We start from the raw sequence: 24,662 nt of genomic DNA, 5'->3' as shown, positions 1-24,662 counted from the left end.
TGTTTCTGTTTTTGCAGAACAGCTCAACTGAACAAGAAACACTAAACAAAAATAGCCGTCAAATCTTAATTGTTCATTTGGCCTCTATGGGGAGACAGCGATGCAGGAGCTAGGGAGTTCATCGTGTAACCGGCGGGTGGCCGGTTCAACCCCATCCCATGACCGTTTTAGTCATTGTGTCCCTGAGCAAGACACTTACCATGCTTTGCCTGCTGGCAATGGTCAGAGGGCCCAGTATGGCAGCCTTGCTTCTGTCAGTCTGCCCTAGGTCAGCTGTGGCTACAATGTAGCTCACCACTGTCAGCGTTTGAATGTTTGTGAATGTAGTGTGCTTTGGGATCCTCTGGACTTTATAACGCTGTACTATACAAGTACAGACCACTTACTGTGGCCACTGTCGTTAAAATGATGATGACAATAACACTTTTTTACGTGTTTTTTTCCCCTCGTAACATCCTGTCTTATGACAACTGAAAAGTGGTACATGTATGGCTGACTAAATGTTACATAAAAAAAATAAAGAACTGCTTAAAACAATCATAGTAAGACGTTTTACTGAATGTTGCCGTAAGTAGCAGCCATCTTGAATGAGGAAGTCCGGTATGGTCTTCCTGCAGACTTTCCGACTCAGATTTCTGATCTTAGGGGCCGTTCCAGTTAAACTTTCCGACTCGGAGGTCGGAAATTCTGACTTCTGAGGACAAATGTAACAGCATAAGGACCCAAACTGATGACTAGAAATTCTCTAGATTTTCTAGAGCATAATCCACATAATCAATAGTCAAAGCAAACGTTGACCACTGCGGCATCAGTATGTTAAACTGTTGGTATAATGTTGTTTTCCTGAAATTTTGTTTGTTTTGTATCAGATGTAGTGGAGCACAGTCTTTTCAAAATGTTCCACTTTTGTCCCATCAGGCCGAAGATTATTGTTTCCAAAATATCCTCAAGATTATTTTAACAAATGTAAGATGGGCTTTTGTGTTCCTTTTGGTCAGCAGTCATTTTTGCCACAGCTTTCCCATAGCTTCCATTTTGACCAGCTTCTTTCCTCTTGTTGAACCATGAACATGGAATTAGACATCATTTTGGGTTGTTTTGGGGTCTGTTAATGCACTTTTGCGGTATGGATTTTAATTGGCCAGTATAGTGATGCTCGATGCTATTTTTGATCACTACTATACAATTTATTGGATAAATCAGTCTCACATTCCACTACTAATTAATTAAACAATCTAATTATCAATCTGATGTGCATTATTTTCTTTTCCCATCGAACAACTAACTGATATACATTTACATTTGTTTTACAAAAGATCAGGAATTAGAGTATTTTTAGAACTGTACATTGTTTCTATCTCAAATGGAGGAATGGCTACCAGCTCGTACGTGAAAAAAAGAAAACAGTCTATATTTACAGGTATTTTCTGACAACATAAACAATACACTGAACTCACACAAAGACAAACCACAAAAAAGTCGACTTCTAATGATCAGAAAAAAGGTATTTGACTAGAGTAACAAATGTACCTTAGGCAACTTTTCAGTCAACCAATTCAAACTCTAAGACCTCAAAAACCTTTTGGACTTTCAACCCTTATTGGAAAAATAAGTGAGTTAGTAAAAGTTTATTTATGTAGCCCTTTTCACAGATAGGTGTCACAAAGTGCTTTGCAAGAGCATCCTGGCTTACTGATTATCTAGCTACATTGACGCTGTGTATGGCCTGAACCTGGAACATCACCACCACTGAGGGGTCCCTCTATGCTACACCAACCATTCCAAGAAAGCCTCACCACTGTTTGTCTATCTGTGGACTATGGCTCTCTCTGCGCTTGCCTGGAGTCACAAAGTCTTAGAAATGGATTTGAAACCCTTTCTAGAAGAACAGACGTTAATACGGGCTTTTTCTTCATCTGTTCTAAAATGTATTTGCAGTGATTTGTTGCTTTTGAGATCTTTCAGCCTACTTGATGTTGTCAGACAGGTTCTATTGTTGTGATTCATCGACTCTACCGTTCTGGCATAAATTAGACCCGACCGTGGCTAGTGGAATTGAACTGTGGTTGATCAGAGTTAATGAGTTAACAAGGTGGGTGGTTACTTTTTTTTTTTCTATAGAGTCAGTACTTTATGTACTCTATTTTAGCATTTACCCATGTTTGATGTTCTAAAACATATATGTAAGACAAAAAAAAGCAAAAACAGAAATTCAAAAAGGCAAAAAGACGTTTGGTCTCAGTCTTAATGTACAAAACTCATTGACACCGACAAAACTGATGCACAGCAAAGTTTGTCCAGACACAGTCTCTGGTTATCAACCAATTAATGAGATGATAAAGTGATAGACGCTCCAGTCTGGTTGGGGGGGAGGCTGGTAACACTGTGTGAACCGGTGTAGCACAACGGCCAAGTGCACAGATCGGCTCAGCGCTGTCGGGAGAAGAGGTTCCTTAGGGCGTTGTTGTAGTTCTTGTTGAAGGCAGTGTATATGAGCGGGTTAAAAAAGGAATTTGAGTAGCCCAGCCAAAGAAAAACGCTTTTCCAAATTGGTGGGATGTCACAGGAGCAGAGTGGCACAATGAGCTCGGTGATAAAGAAAGGGATCCAGCAAAGCACAAACACGCCGATCAAAATGCCGACCATAAGGGCTGCCTTTTTCTCCTTCTGCTCCCGCCATGTGTCCCCATCTGTCTGGAAGGTCACGGTTGCGTGGCGAACGGTGAACACCATCTGTGGCTGTTGGGCTTCCTCCTTTACCTAGGAGCACAGGACAAAACCAGAGACTTCACTTGACATCCTTACTGTGGAGGAGTAGAAAAAAAGAAGAAGCTATTAGCATTCATTTTCCGATTTCCTTTTGTCTAATTTGTCGCCTTGCACAACTGAAGGCTGATAGACTTCCTTTTACTTGGTCACATTGTGAAGGTCAAAGCTTTTGTGAGAGTAAATCCTATTTCTTAAAAACCAGCAGAATTGAAATCAACGGAGTACATCACGACCACACAGTTGTGTTCTTTGTGTCACTTAACCAGGAACCCACACTAAGAGAGGGAAACTCAACCACTCTGTAGTCAAATTAGATGAATATGTTCAGGTCAACAATTGAAAATGTAGACAACGGAAAGCAGTCGGCCAACTGTTGAAGAAACGGGTCGCTGCAGAAGGAAGTTTGAAAATAAAGGGAAAGGTGTAAAAAAAATAGCTGGTAGTTTAAAAGGTCACATTATTTAACCGCATATTATATAAAGGCATAGCTCTAAAAAATAAGACAGTCACCCTAAAATGGATTTTTGAGGGTAACACTTGTGGATTTTTAACCTTCACAGATAAGCAGTGAGGATTGGATTAACTCAAAACAGTTAAACTCAAAAAAAGGAAGATAAAAACAAAAATCCACATTTGACTAAGCACGTGAAACAGCATAGACTATGCTGCATATTTAAAAAGGCCAAAGAAAGTTTCTGACCCTCCAGTTAGAGACAGTGTGCTTTGTTTACTAAAATCTGGAATTACACAAATGTAGCATAAAATGAGACTAAAACCTTAAGATGGTTATTTAACATGGACCTTCTTCAAAAGGGGACATATCGAGCTTTTAGATCATTCTTTTTCACATTGAAATAATGCAATTGTGGTCTACATAAAGCGGAACTGCACAGCCCCTCTCTTGCTACAATTCTGATGGACATCTGAGAAGAAGTCATTTTGGTGCTGCATCTTTAAATCTAAATGAGGCATTTCATCCCCTCCAGGTCACAGAGCATTCAACGCCACCCCGTTGACTTATCCACTTGTAGCTTGGGCTTCCATGGCTCGGGCTACAAAATAATTAATAATGATTAGAACTTTATTGATCTCACAATAGAGAAATTCACCTCTGCATCTTAACCCATCCCCTTGGGGAGCAGTGGGCTGCCACTGTGGGCGCCCGGGGAGCAGTCTGGGGTTAAGGGTCTTGCTCAGGGACCCAGAGTAGCATTCTGTGAGAGTTGAACTCAGAACCTCCGGGATCTAACCACTAGACCACCACTCCCCAAAAATCACAGCAACAAATAAAAACAGCGGCTTCACAAACTCGGCTAGCCAGAAGTCCATGGCCTTGTTTAGTAACCCTGCAGTGACTAATGTAAAATAATTGTTCAAAAATATAATAGAAAACTGAACTTCTACAAGAATATGACCCAAACAGAATATGCAGATATCTATGCAACATCTGGACAGACTACATTAAACTTTCTGCACTCCCAGAGACTCCAAGTACACAACAAAATGTATTTGAGGGCTTAAAAAAAAGGATTTGACATAATATGTGCTCCTGAACGATGTGATGGAATTACATAATTTTTTTGTCCCATTAGTTTACTATATTTACCAATTGTATTATGTATAAAAAGATATAAAGGTGCATCTCTTAGTTTCGTGGTTCTTGCAGCCTTGAATTGACAGTTCCTAGACAGGAAATGGGTTGAAAGAAGGTCGGGACTGGAATGCTCTACAACCACATTGAGAAGTGAGGCCTCCACACATTGGTAGCGTTTTTTGCCCCTGCGCACACGGGCATCTTTAATGTTTAATTATTTCAGCAATTCCAGAAGTGAAATTTATATATAAAAATTAATACACACAGAGTAATATAGTTGAAGCTTTTATTTGTATTAATATTGAGGCTTATGGCACACACTGTCAGAGTTTTAGAAAATCAATGACAAAGAAGAAAGGCATACCATAATTTTTGCTCTCACAGACACTATTCCCCATGAAGAACCTCAAGAAATTCTAAATGCTTAGGACTGAGAGACACTCAACAAAGCTGGGCCTCATGATACTGACTACAGTTTTAAAAGAAAAAAGAAGTTAACATTGAATGACAACATTTATGACCTGTTGAACAGCTCTTCCGAATGCTGTTATTTCTAGAGCAAGTGAAACACCTCCAAATAAATGTATACGCCGCCTCCTTTCCATCCTCTCTGTTTAGGTAAACAGCTGTGAATTTTAAAGAGGCAGCCTCCTGTGACTGATTACCCTGCTTTTCAGATGTGTAATGTTGTCAAGGGTTGTTTGCATTACAGCTGCAACACTGCCAACAAGATAACCAACTTTGGCAGTGAGCTTTATGTCGTTTGCCTCTATTATTATTGGCACATTAGTGTTGTGTCGTTCATGAGTTAGCCATTCAAAAGAACGAAGCATTCACGATGAAATGAACTGAACCAAATCACTTCATTAACTGATTTGTTCATATTTCAGTTCAGTTGAGGTCAGCTATCTTTTTTGTTAAAGTATTTTACTTTAACTATAGGGCGATACAAACCTTTAATTTGTACTTCATTTTCAATATTTTTATTTTATGTAAGAGATCCCTGGCTGCTGTTTGCAAACATAATGTGTGCACTTGATCATCTGTATTTTTGACAATAAAGTTCTGAAACGCACAAAATCAATGCAACTGAGCTAAGCCTAAACGGTATTTCGAGTCGAGCAGAAAACAGACTTTATGTTCCATGATAGTATTATAAAATAGCATACACCTTAGACACTATTTCACACTCATATGATGACAATTAAAATCCAATTCTTTTTTTTTTATTTATTTATTTTTTTTATTTCTCTCGTTTGGCTAAGAACAAGTAACTCATCACATGAAGAAGAATTGTCGGACACCTCCGGTGTGGAGTTCCTGCCTTAATTAAAAATATAACGGCGGCCTCACCCTCCGACTTCACTACTGTACTGCTGCTTCATTCATGCAGCGCGAATGACTAACGCCCCGGCTTCAGGCCGTTAATCGTTCACACTGTGACTCAGGCTATGAAGCCTGTGTCGCGACATGAACGAACATGCATATGCAAATCGTAAAGTGGCGCTGTGTTACTTACTCGCATACTACAGCAATGGACTGAGACAGGACAGAGGGTAATTTCGGATAGATAATACAATGATTTATGTAATGGATTTTTTTCAGATGCAATCGGGAATTATACAATATTTGAAAGTGATACATTTTGATCCAAAAGTTGTATTTAGAGACATACTTTCTCCTTTTTCCACCTCAGCTGAAAGACTTCTGGTTGCTAGCACTTCAAAATAAGGTAAGGAGAGAGCTTAAAAAGTCCATCCTATCTTTGTTACCTGTTTTTAACTGTAAAGGAACAGAAAAGGCCGTTTAAATTCTATAAATAGCACACTTTGTGCCACTAAAGCCCTGTTTATTGCTTGTTTTAAATGTAAAAGGTGTCAGGTTTGTAGTTGGAGGTGATGGACCACCAGATTGCAGGCAAGAGCTCGGGAGTCGCAAATTGAAATGAGTATTTTAATGATAAATCAATAACAAGGACTTACAGGTAGGCATGCAAAACTTGGATGAGGAAAGAGATTAGAAATGGACCAGAACAGGGACCTGACAGAGTGTGGCTAAACTGGCTGACTAAATAGTGGAGAAGACAGAAGGAACAGCAGGTGGAGCAATTAACACAGGTGATAATAGTGAAGGTAATTAGGCTGAGGGCAGGACAATGGGAGAGAGGGCAGTGATCTAACAGAGACAGGAAGGGAGCAGAATACATGATAAATGGATAAAATACACCAACTAAACTGAGAACAAACAGAAGTTTATTCTTGTTCCTATTTCAGTCCCAATTTCCTGCCTAACATCATAATGAACAGAAAACTAATGACGGGAACTGGATCTACAAATAAACAATACTAATGAGGTCCAAAAGATAAATAGACTGTCTTTTCCTTACAAAAGACAGCAATGATTAGTGCTTGTTCTCTAGTCTCTCAAGATACCGTCAAAGATCTGATGAAGAAAACGGTAAGGAATATTTTTAATTAAAATGGTCTAATTTAATTCCAAAGAAAGAAAAGTTGCTTTTTTTCCTAAAATATGCAGTTCTCCGCATATTTTAGAGGTAGAGAACCTTAAAATCTTATGAAATATGAATGAATTTATATTTCATAATGAATTATGAAATATAAAAAAATCTAAACTAGGTTATTTTTTTTTTTTGGTTTCTTCAGAAGGAAAACTGAACAAGAAGGCAGTATCATACATGTAGGGTGACATGTTGTCTAGAACCACACCATCTGAAAAGCTCCCACATTAAACAAAGAACAGATTGTTTGCTTGATTAAAAATAATGCTTTTTTTTTACTGGCAATATCAAACGGATGCACGGCTGCTTATCAACAACACATTAAAAGGATTTAGCAGCACTTTTGCAACAAAGATCTTCTCTGCAGGAAAAGTGAGTCCTGTGAAAGTAAACAGACGTAGAGAGGATAGAGATCTCCTCGCCTACTAAAAACAACCTCTCTGTTGGAAACACTTTTACACCTAGATTATGAAACAAGTGAAATATCGGTTCTAAGGGCAGGAACACCAACCAGCAGAGAGACGAAAACATACCACGGTTAATCTCCCGGCTTTGATAGATAGCTTGAGCAGAGTCGACAGTCAGTTCACTGCTGGGAGAGCAGGTGCTGTTTATGGGCATAAAGCTTATAAAGTAAGAAATGTGTTCTTTTACTGATAATTAGCTGTTTTTATGTAGCAGCCACATAAAGTGGAGGTTTGACAACAGGTGTCCGAGTTTTGTTAAATCCCCTTCATTAGACTGCATTTGTAGCATTAGCTTGAAATTACTTTTTTTTGGACCCAATTACCTTCTGCTGCGAGAAAACTGTAGATAGACAACAATAATATTTTAGAGCAATTAAATCCTACCAGAATGTGAGAGAGCATGTATAACAAATGCATGACTTGCTAATATAAATTATTCTTGTTGATTTAGCAGCAATTCATAATACTGAGCATGCATGTAGCGACGGTAGAGAGCAAAAGTCCCCTTATACTGGAAGAAACCTTCAGCAGAACCAGGTCAGTCTGCCACGACCGATTGGGAGTCTGAGACGACAGAGCAAACGTACAAAAAGAGCACAGAAGTACTGATCCAGGAATCCTTTCTATGTTAGAGAGAGTAATGGCAGACAATCTGCCCCCCTGGATGGTGTCACAGCTAAACAGAACGCTAGACCAGATGTACCTACTAAGAAGAGAAAAGACAGAGAGAACTAAAAGTTAAAATTTGAAATAACATAAAATAATGAAAAATTGGAGAACAGTAGAACTCAGCAGAGTGAGAGAAATAGATCTTAGTGCCCTGATGTCCTCCAGCAGCCTAAGCCTATAGCAGCATGACTATAGAGGTAGCTCAGGGTAACATGAGACACTCTAACTATAAGCTTTGTCAAAAAGGAAAGTTTTAAGATTAGTCTTAAAAGTAGACAGAGTGTCTGCCTCATGAACCAAAACTGGGAGGTGGTCCCTACTTTTAGAGACTCTAAGATCCACCAGTAGACAAAGTGCTCTGTTAAGAACATTTGTGGTAATCAAATCTGATGTATGATGGAGCTTGATTATTAAGGGCTTTATATGTGAGATGGAGGATTTTAAATTCAATTCTTGATTTAACAGGAAGCCAATGAAGGGAAGTTAAAATTGGAGAAATATGATCCCTTTTGTTGATTTTCATCAGAACTCTCGCTGCAGCATTTTGGATCAGCTGAAGACTTTGAACTGCATTTTGTGGACTTCCTGATAGTAAAGAATTACAATAGTCCAGCCTTGAAGTACCAAATGCGTGGAATAGTTTTTCAGCATCACCCCTGGACAGAATGTTTCTAATGTCACAATATTCTGGAGGTGAAAAAAGAAACCCTGGAAAGTTGTTTAGTATGGGATTTAAATGACATGTACTTGTCAAAAATAACGAATAATAATATAGATGTAAATATAATATGGAGCTTCCCATCTGTTAATTAACAGATTGAGCATAATAAAGTTTTTGCTTGTGTATCTTTCATTTAATTTTTATAGCTTTTTGAAATGGAAAGGAATAAAAAAAGCATGTCAGAAGAATGCCAGCTGTCCTTGGAAAATAATGCTATTGCAGCCTCTGCACGGTTACTTCGAGCGAGTCGTATGCATCTTCTTCCACAGCACAACTTGGGCTATCAGAATATATAAATTGTAATGAAGCAAAAAATATAAATATGAGTAAATAAAAAAAGAAACAAATGTAATCTTAGAAAATTGATTCTGTGCATAACTTCATAATGTTCCCAATAAGAAATGGATGCAAAATGAAAACCTTTTCTGGAGTCAATCTCTTTCCATTGATGTGTGTTAAAATGCTAATTTTGTTTTTGTGGGAGTGCATTTCAAAAGCTACAGTTATTATTGGTTCTTTATGTGATCTGAATAATATTTGAATATATATTTATTTACCGTGTCGTTGTATACTGCAGTGAGCATCAGCTACTTCAGATGGTTTTAATGTCCACAAACTAACTTCTCACTGGCTATCAAAAATCCAATCGGTGTGATCACTTAATAATCAGAATTCCCTAAATCATGAAATGTACTTTTCTGCCAAGTTAAAAACTGGCCTCATGAATAAGAGAAGCTTTTTTGTATTTTATTATTAACATCCACTGAGAAAACGCAGCATGTACATTAACATATTAATAACGATTTAAGAGGAAAAATCTAACATAATAAAAATCAGTGGTTGCTTGCTACTGAACTAAGACTACAACAGTATGATAAAAATCATGCCGTTTCTTGGGTACATCTTATTGAGTACAGGATATTAGCACAATATTAAACTACTTTACAACCAATTTATCAGCCTCGTATGTATATTTGTCTATTACTTAATCAATCTGATAAATGCAAGACCTTACCAAAAAAAGACTCGTATCATACCTTTAAAAAAAGTTTATGATAACACCACAGATAAAGTAAACATCAGCTAAAGCTTATGAGATCATCATTATGAGCTTACAGTGAAATTAAAGTGCTGATAAATCATTAAATAAACATATATTATGTATAACAAATATTAAGAATAACAATAAAGAAGGACAATCTACTTGTAGTGATAAGAATTGAAGAGTGCAGGTCTTGCAGTTAAAGCAGCTGCTCACTTGGGATGCTAGCATAAGAAGCTGCCCAGTATCCGCAGCAGGCGAGCTGCATCTGAATACATGAGACAAATGGAGCAATGCAGCCAAAGAAAGTAACGCATGTGCCAAGCAAAGTAGTGATACGATTTAAACGTTTTCTGATCGCATATATCCACACATCCTACGACTCTTCTTTCCTTTGGGTCACATTTTCCTGCTTTATTCCAACAGTAAGTAAACGGCACTATGGTTCAAATGTAGGCCAACCGAGATCCACGTTTTTTGGTGGACCTAGTTTGTTTTTGCACTAGAGATCGGACTTTGTCGAAGGGATCCACCCAAGGAAACAAACTTTGGTCCATTTAAAGCTGACATATCGGTGCTGCTGTGAAAGTACCCTTAATCATCCAACTGCTTAGGCACTGAACATTGTTGAAATATCTCCACTTAATCTCATTACTGTCTGAAAACAGAAATATTACCAAGCCATGTCCCTCTGGAAGCTTCACTCACTCCTTATTTGCTCTCATTGCACGCGCTCAGCTATGCAGGGGTGTCAAGACCACCCTGGGTCAGGAAGTCTCAAAACAACAAACCGTTTTATTCGCTAAGTGCTGCGCCCAGAGGTTTGAACACCAGGCTTAGTAAAAGGTTTGTAATAAAACTTTTAATTTGTGTGGCATCAAGGTGAAATGCTTTAAAAAGGTTGCTCCCTTCTAGTCACAAAACTTTGCTCCAATTAGTAGCAGAAACAATACCGGAATAATGTGTGGGATTCTCTACTAACCCTAGATTGGCATTCAAATATCCATCCCTTAATGAGCAGATATTTGATCAAACAAGACTCTTAAAAATCCTCCAAGGTCCATCAAACCAAAACTTCAAAAATTAGTCCACTTTAAATATATCAAGAAGCATTTTCTCTTCCTTTAAGAAAACATTCCATTCATGTAACTACGTGATAATCAATAAGAAGAGGTAAAGCTATAAAATAATACAATGGTTCAACTTTATAGGTTTTTAATTCAGGGTTCCTTTGTTCAGGACACAAAGAAACTGGCTGAAGCTTATTAAACTTAAAGGTCTTTATCTCAGCAGGCACTGAACTATAACATACATTTCTCTCTCTCTGAAAAACTGGAGATACATTTCTGTTCGTGATGTGAAAAAGAAATCAAACAGAATAAAGGTCACATCTGCAGGGGTCGTATACATGAAAAAGAGGCAGTAAAAAAACACTTTCATATATATATATTCCTATACATGACTGAAGTCCTAAAATAATTAGTCTGACTCAGATGTTTAGATGAAGGTTATGCCAATGGTATCACTTTGACTTTTATGATTTTATATATATATATATATATATATATATATATATATATATATATATATATATATATATATATATATATATATATATAATATATATGTGTGTGTGTGTGTGTGTAAATCATCCCCATCAGAATAATTTTCTCAGGGCATGTATAAAGTCCTTTTCTTGGGTCAAACACCTGGACTGGACTCACTGGACACAAACCTGAGGGAATTCCACACGAAGCTTTACGCAGAAATAAAGAAATGTAGCATAGTGCATGAGGCACTTTCTAACCTGCCTGCATGGGTTTGTTAACAAGATGAGCCTCTTCCAGCTAGGTTACCTAAAGTTCATTCTTTTTGTCTGGAAGCTCTCTCAGCTCCTACTCCATCTCCCATATGAAAAACAGCTGCACAGTTTTTATGCAGCAATCCTCTCCATAGATCCAGGATTTGGCTTTTTGTAACAAAATCCTAACCTTTGAACAAGAAACTGGCCACAAAAAAAAAAGTCTTTGACAACAGGTATTTCAGGACCATCACAAACATTAGTTAGCATCAGCTGCAAGAACACATCCACCAGCTTGCCATCCAGCCTTGCATCTGATGTTTTGCTCCCACTCTTCAGTAGTCTCCTAAAGAGCCCTCACATTACATCCTCTTATTTCATCCAACAGTCACCAGCAACAAAGTGCTAAATGGCACCAGAAAGGCGGACATCATTATTGAAGACAAACAATTTTTGGGAATCAACATCAAAGACACAGGGGACCAGACCCAAGACAACTGCAACTGGCGAGCTCTGGTGAGACAACACGGACAGGGACATCCCTGTTATGCAAGACGTAGATCTTGCGATGTAAGATTATTTAGTGGGCGAGTAAGCAGTCCAAAATTATTATAAATACTAGTTCTGATGTAGACGGTTTTAGTTTCTTTGATGGATGAAAGATGGTGAAATTGACAGCAATTCCTTCTGACCAAGGCTGTCCAACCAAAATCATAAGTAGACTTTGGGACAACTTGATGTTTTTTATATTGTGCATTCAAATACATCAAGGGAATCCGAGCGATCGTCAATTACCATCTTCTATGACACGTGTGATAATCTGTGAGCAATGAAAAAAGGGCCCGGGTTCTGCTTCAAATCCTGCCAAGTCATGCTTCTTAATTCAATCTATGTGAAAGCCATTGTATGACAGGAACAGCTGTTGAGTTTTGCGGCGCAGATGCTACATTTGGCCGAACAACAGCCAGAAGCAGCGGGAGCACTGCCATCACCAGGCAGTCAGCAGAAACTTCAATTCACATCAAGCTAATGGAAAGCTATTGTTATAGAAATAAAAGATTCTTTAAACTTGAGAGAATAAACAGATACTAATCCTAGAGCTGTATTGGGACTGCTCCGGGGGTGAGGAAAAAACAAAAACAAGACTCAAGATGTTTGTGAGCATCATCATTTGTCTTGTGCAAATGACCAAAACAATTCGGAAGCAAAAAAACGTGTAGCTGGTATGATAAAAATTATGAGCTCAGAGCTCCAGGTGGATGCATTCCTCTGCATATTTGCACTTTGCTCTATTGCTTTAAGAAATGATCCATTTTATGGCCTCTGAGAGTTATTTGTGCATCTAGGTCAGGAAGGCGCGCATCATACCTATTAATACGCCATGTTTCTGCTGCAATGTCTTTATGTGTGCCTGTGTCTTAATGTCTGAGTGGGCGTATTGATGTGCGAGAGCAGAGGGCTTATTTCCTCGGATTCCACTGCTCATATCACAGCTCAAATGGAAGGTTTGCAGTATATGGTTGGAATGATAGGAGCAGATTTTTTTTTTTTTTTTACCGAGACGAATAATCAAACAGCACTCTGTGGAAAACACTAAGAAAACCTATTACCTATAACTGCTGTTGCTCCGAGATTGATACCACAATTAATGAAAAAAAGGAAGGTAATAAAATCCCAGCGAACGTAATTCATTTAGTGATGAGGCAAATTTATTTAGTCCTTGACCACGATCTTTTATTTTGGGGTAAGCTGATACCGAAGCTACACAACAAAAGGCAAAACAACAAAAGAAAAGCAAACACAAGAGAAACAAATTACAGCAAGGGAAAATGACCATTGGGGTATTTAAAAAAAAAATTCTGTTGATACATTTTCAGTTCATAGAATTTTTAAAAACATGACATTTAGGTACGAGGAAAAAACCTTTACCCAATGAATAAATGTAATCAATACCAATGATTCTTTTTAGGTTTCCTCTCAAATGTAGGATGCAAATTAGGGGTTGGCTCAATTTTCCCAGCAGGAACCTCCCTGATTAAATAGTTGCTCATGTAACGGGGGACAAATCCAGACTTATATTTGTGCTAATTAGCTAAACAGCGAAGCTTGGAAGGTGCAGGCCCTTATTAATGATGCTAAGACATTATTTATAGCCTCCAGCTCTCAGCCTACGCACATCAACAGGCTGCGGGTGATGAGCAGGATGACTTCAATTATTTTCCGTATGCTCACACATCAGCTACTTGTGTACTTTCCCGATTACTGATGAGAAGATGATACACATGTTTGATTAAGGTTAAATGTGACCATAATGCAGATAATTCAGTGCCTTGCAAAACAATTTCTATATCTATACCCATCAAGTTTGTTTCATTTTGTTACTGAACACTTCAATGTACTCTATAAATACAACTGCATGCCACACTTCTCAGACTTTAGTGAAAATGTCTAAAAAACATGAATTATTAACCTTTCAGTTCGTAAATATGCGCTACCAATGTTTTTCCACCTTCCAGCACCTCCACTGCACTTTTCAGGGTATTATGATGATCGCCAGGGTTGAAATTTGACCCAGAAAAGGGGCCCGGTTGGTGAGATGTGCTTTTTTTTCATTTAGTGTTTTGTGGAGGGTTAGTGATGAGCATTTCAATCTGGTTGAATTTTTCAACATTATATTTCAGTGACCTCATTTTAAACTCATCTAAAGCTTATGCTTTCACTCAACTTTGCATGTTCTTAAGTCACTGACATCCCTTTACAGTTGTCTGTCAGGACAGAGTGAAAATATTCTTCAGTAAAAGTAATATTTTATGGTTTTTAACCATTTAGGTTCTGATACACAGGAAAATAAAAACAACCCCACAGATGGATAGAGACCGCTGTGTTTGCAAGTCATGCTTTATTTAGTATATATGTGTGAACATTACAAACTGAAACTAATTTGAAATCTTCCAACATCAGAGACAAAGTGTTAACGATGTAAAATTATCATTGGAAGGTTTATGGCTAAAACACTTGGCCGCTCTCATCTCTCCCCTGCTGAGATGCTTAAAGCAACACAACAGTGACGGCTATGTCTGTGAATTACCTTCTAAATTAGTTACATTGGTACCTTTAATTGCATGTTATAGTGACTCTTTTCAAGTTATAAAGAGGTGTTACTGCAAATGACTCATTTTTTTTACTTTTATGGCAGGAAATGGAAAAAAAAATAGAGCCACTTACCCACTAGGGCTGTGCATAAAAATCGATACAAAGATTAATATCGATGTTTTTAAAAATTATTTAATATTCATATTCTGGCTTTCAGTATCGATATACCTCCCAACCACTAGGGGGCGTTATTACAGCGCACCATTACTGTTCACAGCGAGGAAGTGCATGTGAGACGAATTTGCGGAACGGCCGACAGGATTTTAGAAGCTCCTTCGTACCTAAAATCAGACGTTTGGACACATTTTGGGTTTCTGTGATATGTTAAATGCACTGAACCAAATGCACTTTATTTTCCTGTTAATATATCAGCGTTCAATAAATTGAACATAAATATAATATTTGGCTGGTTTTGTTGATTGAATGACTTTGATCATTAATTTGAAAGCAATAAATATCGATATTGGAGTCAAATCAATCGAATCGGCTCATCCTAGATGATACCCAGCCCTATTCCCCACTCTGTTGATGATGAGTAAGATCTCGATCGACACTACTGCATTAGGGCGAGTTACCTCCTCAGCAAGCAGAAATGGTCACAAGAAAATGACCAGGGGAAATGAAAGGTTTGGGAGAAACCAGTTTCAAGCAAAAATGATCAATATCCCATGGCTAAAACATGCCTTTTGTTTTAGTCTGTCACATAACATCTCAATTAAATACACTAAGGTTGGTAACAGTCATTAAGTGTTATGTAGAAAAGGGTAAATGGTTGTTTCACTGTATTTTTGCATGAAACTGCATAAGCATAAGTGGTTGTAAAGAGAGCGTAATAAAATAAGGAAAAAGCATAATCACCTCAGCCATGGGTGTGATTGTGTTCGTCTTGCGAGAGCCAATGCGAAACTTGGCAGCTTTGTAGATCTTCCAGTAGACAAACAGAACCACGCAAAGTGGGAGATAAAATGCCCCAAAGGTGGAGAAGATGGTGTAGGATGGCTCCTGGCTCACTTGACACTTCATCCCTTCTGAGTACGTCTCCCCCCAGCCAAAGAGTGGCGAAAGGGAGATTATGGACGACAGCAGCCACGTGAGCGCAATCATCACGTTGGAGATCTTTTTTCGAGTCTTGAGCGTGTACTCCAGGTGCCTGGTGATGGACCAGTAGCGGTCCAGCGCTATGGCTGTCACGTTCCAGATGCTGGCCGTGCAGCAGAGCACGTCGAACGAGATCCACACCTGACAGAGCACGCGTCCGAGTTTCCACAGCCTGCCGTTCAGCTCGTGGACCAGGCTAAGCGGCATAACCAGCGCGGCCACCATCACATCCGAGATGGCCATGGAGGCCACCAGGTTGTGGGGCACCCGGTGGAATGTCCTCACCCTCAGGATGGTCACCAGCACCAGCAGGTTCCACAGGAAGGTGGCCACCACCAGCATTACCAGCAAAGTGAGAGTGAGCACGCTGAAAACGGAAAATGGCAGGTAAAGGTTTCCCCCGGAGTCGTAGCCATCCAGAGCCCCACTGAGGTTGGCTGTCAGCGAGCTGGAGTTGCTGAACGTCATGGTAGCTGCTCACGACCCCGCAGCCAAGGACCAGGAGGATTCAGAGAAAATGTCTGCGGGCAGCTGAGGCATTCTGCACAAAAGGAGACAGAAAGGGGGACAGTGATTCAATCTAATTCAAGTGGCAGGGATGCAAATGAAGGTTAAAGATGAGAATATCTATTTAATGTGTTGCGTTTACTGCTTGTTTTCACACTAGTTTTAAAATGCACTGCGGTGCATCATTGTGTCTCTAGCAAGAGAGGTAGTTTAGTGATTTGCTCACAATGGAAAAATGCACTCGAGTCTCTCATTACAGCAGTCAAGCAACCTGCCTACAACTTTTCAAGTGCAATTTCATCTGCCGTTAAAAAGGCTCAGAAGCACTCATGGTAACATCTCTGGCTCGGTGAAAAAAAAAAAAAGACCATAAATATTCAGTTTCATCATCACACTGCTGCGCTTTGATTTGCATGAAAAGCAAACCTGTGTTGCACAATGGACAGTCTTTGTTGCAGATTTATTTTTCATTATATATATATATATATATATATATATATATATATATATATATATATATATATATATATATATATATATATACACACACACACACACAAACCTATCTCATCAGCATGTTTTGCTGTATGCTTAAGAAATGCTTATACTTTACTTTGCTAGGAAGTGTAATCTGCTTTATAGAGGTGTTATTACAACATGGTATTGTTCCAGTTTTGAGCCAAGAAGGAGCAAAAAAACAGTGACATGCCAACCGAGTCAACACACTTGCCGAAGGCCGGTCGACCAGCTCTAAAATCTGCACAGTGTGACATTCAACATTGTAAAAACAGTACATTTCAAACCAGTGTTACTGCTACTGTCTGACATATGATACCCTCCCCTTACTCTGTTATTGATCTTTATTTTTTGTTTCGTTCCTAAACCCTTTAACCAACGTAGAAAAAAACTAAACTGAATGAATTGTTAGAATAACTAAAAACACACACGCTCATCCCTAGAAGCAAGAATAATTTCATGCACACTGTTTTGGAAAACATATCCATACATGTATGCTTTAACAATCCTTCAGGATACTAATTTTAAAAATTAATCACAACTTATTATTTATAGATGTAATGTTTGAAGGATTTCACATGCTTTAAAATATTCTAGCTTCAAACGTTTCTCTCAGGCAGTTTGAGAAAACTAAGAACACTTTTTTTTATTGCTTGACCTTAACCCCCACAGTTGAGTTATACACATATTTTTAAATATTTTATAGAAGCATTAATTTTGCATGCTTCCTTGTGTGACATTCGGGAGTGGGGGTCAAGATGATGTTATCAGGTTTTGATCTACTCTGAATCTCAATTGTTCATTCTAGGCAAATTAATTTGGGTGATATCTTTCCATTAGTAGAATAAACAAGCGGGCAGCCTGGAATGCCATAATCTTACTAAGGACATTGATCAAGTGTAAAAGAAAAGATCAATGAAAGTCTTCAAGGATGTCTAGCGAATAAACACGTTACTCCTGAAACATAAACCCAACAGAGCTTTTGGTCAAAATCTTTATTTCTCATAGCTTTATTCAACCAAAAGGTTTAATCAGATGGATTTTCTCTCTGTGATGCGCATCATCAATGAAGTGTGATGGGTACAAGACACATTTCTTCATCATTTGTAGACAAAAATAAAGCTTGAAAAAAAGTTACCCCCCCCCCCCCACCAAACATTTTATACATTTTGTCACATTACATGCTTCAATATTGTTGAGGTGTGGGAATACACCTCAACGTTATATTACCACCCCCCATGTTTAACTGTGTGTGTGTGTGTGTGTGTGTGTGTTGATTTCCAACCACATCCTCTGAGATCTTGCAGAGTGGAAGGACTTATACTGTATTTTTGAGTAACTATACAGAAGCTCTGGAACTTGAAGTCATTCAGATAATGCCTTGTAGCTAAAGCCTGGGTTTTGAGCAGCCACTTTCCCTCACTGAGTTCCTTTGTTTTAGCCATGACTTTTCAGAAAACAACTATAGAGAGCTCATCATTTTTTTTAACCTGTTAATTTGATGAAAATTGCTCTTCACAAATGATCAATGCAATCAGGATGGTTTAGAGCAGTGTTTGCTGTTTGGAATGGTGTGTGTGTGTGAGTGTGCAGAACCTTGAAATATCCCGGGCACTTACAATTTGCAATCAGCAGGTATAATTTTGGGCATTCTCTTTTACGTGAAAGGAAAGTCAAACAAAGGAATTGTTTTTTTTTTCACATCCATATTCTATTCAAATCAATCAGCTTTATTTCTATAGCACATTTTAAAAACCACAGGGGTGGTACATTAAGACAAGAATATGTCAGGAAAATAAGTTAAAAACATACAAAACACACAACATCAAAAGCCAAAAGCCAGGTTCACAGCAGGAGTATTTTATAGTGACATACACAACAAGATCACAGTGTATTAAAAGCCAAGAAATAAGTGTGTTTTTTTAAAGAGATTTAAAACAGGAAAAGAGGAGGCCTGTCTGATACTCGGTGGTAATTTATTCCAGAACTTGGGAACAGCAAATGCTCTGTCACCTCTGAGTTTCAGCCTAGTTTCAGAGACTGTCAGCATCAGCTGATCTAAGGTAGCGGTTCCCAAACCTGGTCAAGTACCTCTATTCTGCATGTTTTAGGTGTCTCCATGCTGGCACACATCTGATTTATGAGTGATTAAGAGGCTTTAGCAGCCTACGGCTCAATCCGAATACCTGTCGGAAGTGTGTCAGCTGTCGCCATGATAGTGCTGTCCGAATACTGCAGTCTGTAAGAAAGGAGGTAAGAAAAGTAGCCTGTATGCTCCATACCGCAGCTAGTTGTGCCTAGGAACCCTGTGACGTCCCTTACCTTACCCTTTGGTTATACCACAATTATTTGCGTGACATGACGTATCAGCACAGCCACCTCACGGAAATCAGCGAAAATGTCCAGAGAGAAGAGAGCGCACACTTTGTAGTTCATTTTCGGAAAGCTGTAGGCCCGGATTTGACTTGAATCATCCATGTCCGTTTCCATCACGTAATGACGTTAGAGTTTAAGGCTGTCTGAATTTGGCACAGCAGCCAGAAGTTCCTTTCCTCCCCAGGATAGAGTTCTTACTGTTGACCCCATGAAAGGTCAAAGAACAGGAGCTAGAAGCTATTATTAAGGGTATTCGGATGGAGCCTGCGTGGCTGCTGAGGAGGTCATGCAATCAAGTGAATCAAGTGAATCAGAGACACATCTAAAATAGGCAGGGCAGGAGTACTTGAGGACCAGGGTTGGGGAACCACTGACTTAGGGATCGGGCCACGCAGTAAGGCTGAGGCAGCTCAGATAAATATTGTGGAGGAACGTGGTTCAAACATTTAAAAAACAAATAACAAACGCTTAAAATGTATTCTGTAGTGCACAGGGAGCCAGTGATGGGACGCTAGGAGAAGAGTGATATGCTCACGCCTACGGGTCTGCGTTAGCAAGCGAGCAGCGGAGTTCTGCACAAGCTGCAGATGGGCAAGAGAGGTCTGGCTAATGCCTGTATACAGTGCAGTACAGTAGTCAAGACGAACTGTGATGAAAGCGTGGACTAGGTTCTCCACGTGAGGGCTTGCTAAAATTGATTGCACCTTTGCTATTTGACTATTCACTCAGAAGAAACATGTTGACCAAGTTAAAAAGACTACTTTAATTGTATGTATGTTTGCATCCTTTATTTAACCAGGAAGGTAACTCACTGGGATTAAAACCTCTTTTTCAAGAGTGACCTGGCCAAGACGACGACAGAAAACGTACAGCAAATCAAAAATACAAAACATATAACCAGGAGGCATCACATAACTAAACATTAAGAGAGTTACTGAAGTCAAATGATCTAGTGTATCTGTCCTTTAAAATTTATTTTTATTGCCCCAAAGTAACAAGAGATGATAACTTTTAAATCCTTCTGTGTGTCATTCCAGGTAGCAGGGGCAGAAGATTTAAAAGCCTTTTTTTTTTTTTTTGTCCTGAGAGCGCAATGCCCATAAAGGCCATAATGGGTAACAGCTCTAGACATAAGTGAGCATAAGTATATATAAAGATGCCCAAGGATGCATTTAAAGATAAAACCTACCCAGTGAGAGAATGCAGGGCACAATAATATACAGCGTCCATTTGTTTCAAATGCTGGCTGTTCATGAATAGAAGATCTCCATAATCCATCAGTGAGAGAATGGTTGAAGTAATCAGGTGCCTTCTGAGGTGGTGTGAGAAACCTTTTGTTTCTGAATAAATAAACAAATCAGAATCCCAATTTAACTTTTAGCTTAGAATCCAAATTGTTAATGTGTTTTAAAGGGGCTATGACAATAAATGAAATCTTTCTCTGGATTTGGGGGTATAATATGATCTGTGGTGCACTGATGAGGTCTTGTGAATGTCAAGAGTGGGGGCCAAAGGCTCAGCTCATGTGTGATCAGTTTTTCTTTCTTTGCTCACAAACGGACAAATCAGAGAAGAGTTTATCTTTCTACGTAGTTCATGTTCTCCAATTAGAGCACACCATCAAGGAAACAACCGTCAAACTCCCATCCCCTTCCCCTCCTTTTCTTCCCCCAGCTGATACACCAGCCGGCTAATATAATGGCGTGAGTGACGCTAGCATGTCTGACTACTCCACTTGACCAGGGGGTGGCTATGAAAAAGGGGGAGCTGTTATGTCCGAGGGTGCTCAAAAACAGATGGAAGTTTCCACTTAGTCCTGAAGGATGAAAGAATCACAGAAGAGTGGCTGAAGTTCATTTTATGGGGAAGTATTATGCAATTTTAACCCCAATTTGAGACTATGTTCAACGCACTTTACTGAAGCTGTTTCCTGAACGTGAGTGAATTCAAGTCGAGGTTTTGGAGAAAAATGAACATCCAAGCTCAGACATTCACAGCTTTCACGTCGTCTGCCGGGGTCCGAGCACCAAAGAACTTTTCTAATTTCTATCAGTAAATCACTCTAATTGCCTCTTTTTGTCTGTGTTTGTCTCTCCAGATTAAAATGGCCTATGGAAATGTTTTGCTTCAAAGCTTGAAATACAAACTGTCTACTTAAGGAAATACATGACTGAACAGTAACATGAAATTTCTGCTTGACATAATATCGTAATGCCACCACCCTTTTTAGGACAGTCACACAGAAATTCATTATAACCTTGGATGGCAGTCTCTCTATCCGTAATGGATTTCTTTAGCCAAGTTTCTGACAGAACTAGTATATCAGTGAGATGAATTAGCCCATATGTTTTTACTTGATCTAGTTTGGGTAGCAAACTCCTGACATTAAGGTGAACAACTTCAAGTCCTGACCTAGATTTGAAATCACTTGGAGTACTAAAACAGACATTATTTGGGCCAGGGTTAAGTTCAATATCACCAGACAGTAAAAACACAAGAAAGAATCTGCCAGGGGTATGAACAATTTTAGGCTTATCTGTATTTGTTCAGCCACCTTTATCTATATTTATTCGAAAGACCGAGAAAAAATCCGGTGCAACCCACTGCTTTCAAAGGTCACTCAATTGATGTTGACCTGTAATTTAAAGAATAAATTCAGCTGTTCTGTGAAGGCCTCAGAGGTCTGTTAGACGATATCAGGCAACAAACAAGAACCCTAAACATAGAGACCCTATAGCTGTGTGGTCAAGCTCAAATACTTGTGTTAGAATGGCCCAGTCAAAGTCCAGACATAAAACTAATTAAGTATCTGTGGAAAGATTTAAAATATGGGTTTCAGGCACTCTCCTTCCACCGATACTGAGCTATTTTGCATGGAAGACTATGCAACATAATCAGTCACTAAACACGCACAGCTGGTATACTAGATACACCCCAAAACAGTTGCAGACAAAGATGATTATATTGTATTATAAATCGACTCAGGGGGATTGAATACAAACGAGTAGCTAGCCTTTCAGGTTTTAATTAGTAAAAAGAAAAATGATAAACCATGTATCATTTTCCTTCCACTTCACAATTATGCACTATATTGTGTTGGTCTAGCACATTAAGTCCCAGCAAAATGCATTTTTTTGTAACACAATAACACAAGTGAAAAAGCAAGCAAGTGGCATGTTGCATTGCGTCTCCACATCACAATCCATATCCTCTGATCTCAGACTTCAACACACGACTAACCCCTGCACTCCTTCTCCTGCCCTCTTTCATTATCGCGCCCAATAACTGGCCGTGAGATGGGACAGCTGTGTAGAGGGGGGAAAGGCGATAAAGCATGCATGCATTCAGAAAAGCAATCTTGCAAGAACTTTACAGAGGCAGGAGCAGGTGTCAGGATGGGCAGCTGCCACGTGCTTTGCAGAAGGCAAACACTCAAGATTTAAGGATGCGGGGAAAACACACAGAGGGGTACGTACACATGTGTGAGAGGAGTGGAGAGAAAGACCCCGACTGGCCTGACAGCCACTGAAGTCAAGGTGCAGCAGATAGATTGCTTCGCATTTGGAAAGAACCAGCTGGCTCTCGGGCGAAACCCTCCTGGGGATTTTTAGCTGACATAAATGGATTGTGTTTAGGATCTCATTAGCTATGCAAAGGTGTCCACGTCTGCCGTTTAGTAGGAGGAAAGAGGTGCTAATGGGTTTATGCTGAAGCATGTACAGGATTATGATATAAAAGGGTAACCCATCAAGAGCTTAAACCCTTTCAGGGCTCAACACACACAATGCTGTTAGAAAACTTGCAGGAGCATGTCTCTTTTTGGACATTTTTTGTGAATCCTTTTTGTTTGCAGCCATTCGCTTCTGGATTCAAGTGTAATTATCTCAACAAAAAAGCAAAAAAACAAAAAAAAAAAAAGATTTGCCACCACTGTGATTATCTCTCCTTTATTCAATTTCCTCCTGTGTTTTTCTCTCTTCAAGGTACTAGTTTGCAGATGGAAAAAAAAAATACTTTTTGCAGAGTTTGTCAGCTGAGGGAGCCATGTAGGTAAATAGCAAATGTGACATCTCATTTTCATTTCACATTTGGGGTCCAAACGCAGTCTCACAGCCAGGCTTGTGATTAAAACTGCACCAGCGCGAATGACATTTTCTTTTTGCAAAGATCTTCATTAGGAAAACTGTTGTCTGCTCAGCTGTTGCACAATTTCCTGGAGGAGAGTATCTCTGAGGCTGACATTTGCTGATGAAAGGGAGGGGATGTGTTGAGATGTGTCCTCTGACTTGTGTTGAAACCGCAAAAGAAAATGCCAAAAAAAGAGGGAAAGAAAAGCCGCACTTTTTAAATGTGGCACAGCAGAGCCAATTTGCAAAACAACGCAACGCGCATCTTTTCCAGTCTGCGTGCTTTCCTGAATGCATGTCTAAAATAACTTATATTTTGCAGAATAAATTAAAAGCATTGCAATCCAGAATCACAACTCTAACATTTGAACGTGCATCTACAAACACAATGACCTCCGACCGAAGACACTTGTTACGCCGCATCTGAGGAATTCACTTTTCATCCAACATAGTCAGAAAACACCGTTTTCCGCGTCTTGTTGGAAAGGAAAACTCGTGTCGTCACTCGGTGAATTTAAAATATAACTCACCCCCCGTTAACAGTTCAGCACAGAGCAGTTCCCAGAACCTCGGTCCCGATCTCTTCATCCATATTCACGTTGCCGTTGTTTCAGCGCGGCGACTGAACCGCCCCGGCTCAGCGTGTGGATGACGGTGGAAACGCGCCTCGCTCGCTCCGGAGGATACAGAGCGGCAGGAATGAACCACGGAGAGAGCTGAAGGAGGGGGGGTGGTGGAGGAGGAGAAGGAGGGATGGCTCCAATTAAGCGATAAACGCCACGTTTTCTGGTTTGGGTGAGGAGACTTGTTTGGCCGTGATCTTCACCTTAACACAACTTTTTTATTTTCCTCCAACGCGCAGAACGAAGCGGGGAGATTTATCTTATTCCACAGAGCGTCTCGGATAGGTTCCCCGTTTCTAATTAGGCTGACCGTGCAGTGATTAGAGGTTGCTGCAGGATCGCGCACGGGTCGAGCAGCTTTATGATTGATGATCCTCCTGAAATTCCCCACCCGTCTCTTCCTACGTTAACACGATGAACCCCTATTTGGCAGAGAGTAATTGAAATCCAAATCATGCTGGAGAAAAGCGTCTTTGAGCAACTTAATCGAGTTCTTCTTTGATTGGGCTCAGGGAAATTCATCGGGACACTCAGTTTGTCCCGTATGATGTTTCCCGAGGAAATGAGAAAATGTTCTCTGTCACTAATTGAATGGAGTGATTGTGCACCTAAAAACCTGTTGGTTTAAAATGAACCCAAAGTATGGGTATAAGACTGCCCCCAAAACAGCAACCTGCGCGA

At 39.4% G+C, this 24,662-nt stretch overlaps 1 protein-coding gene across 1 annotated transcript; it reads right to left on the bottom strand.

Annotated features, from left to right (window-relative positions):
* Window positions 1–751: 751 nt before the first annotated feature.
* LOC105918138 (5-hydroxytryptamine (serotonin) receptor 5A, genome duplicate b) lies at window positions 752–24,290 on the bottom strand. Its single transcript, XM_012853154.3, has 3 exons — window positions 23,889–24,290; window positions 15,593–16,373; window positions 752–2,760 (listed from the first exon to the last, which is right to left on the bottom strand). The coding sequence occupies exons 2-3, from the start codon at window positions 16,298–16,300 to the stop codon at window positions 2,428–2,430; spliced, it is 1,041 nt and encodes a 346-aa protein (XP_012708608.1). The 5' UTR covers window positions 16,301–16,373; window positions 23,889–24,290; the 3' UTR covers window positions 752–2,427.
* Between the last annotated feature and the right edge of the window lie 372 nt (window positions 24,291–24,662).

The sequence above is a fragment of the Fundulus heteroclitus genome, unplaced genomic scaffold (genome assembly GCF_011125445.2).
Source record: "Fundulus heteroclitus isolate FHET01 unplaced genomic scaffold, MU-UCD_Fhet_4.1 scaffold_700, whole genome shotgun sequence".
NCBI lineage: Eukaryota > Metazoa > Chordata > Actinopteri > Cyprinodontiformes > Fundulidae > Fundulus > Fundulus heteroclitus.
This window is presented reverse-complemented; position numbering and strand designations above follow the sequence as displayed.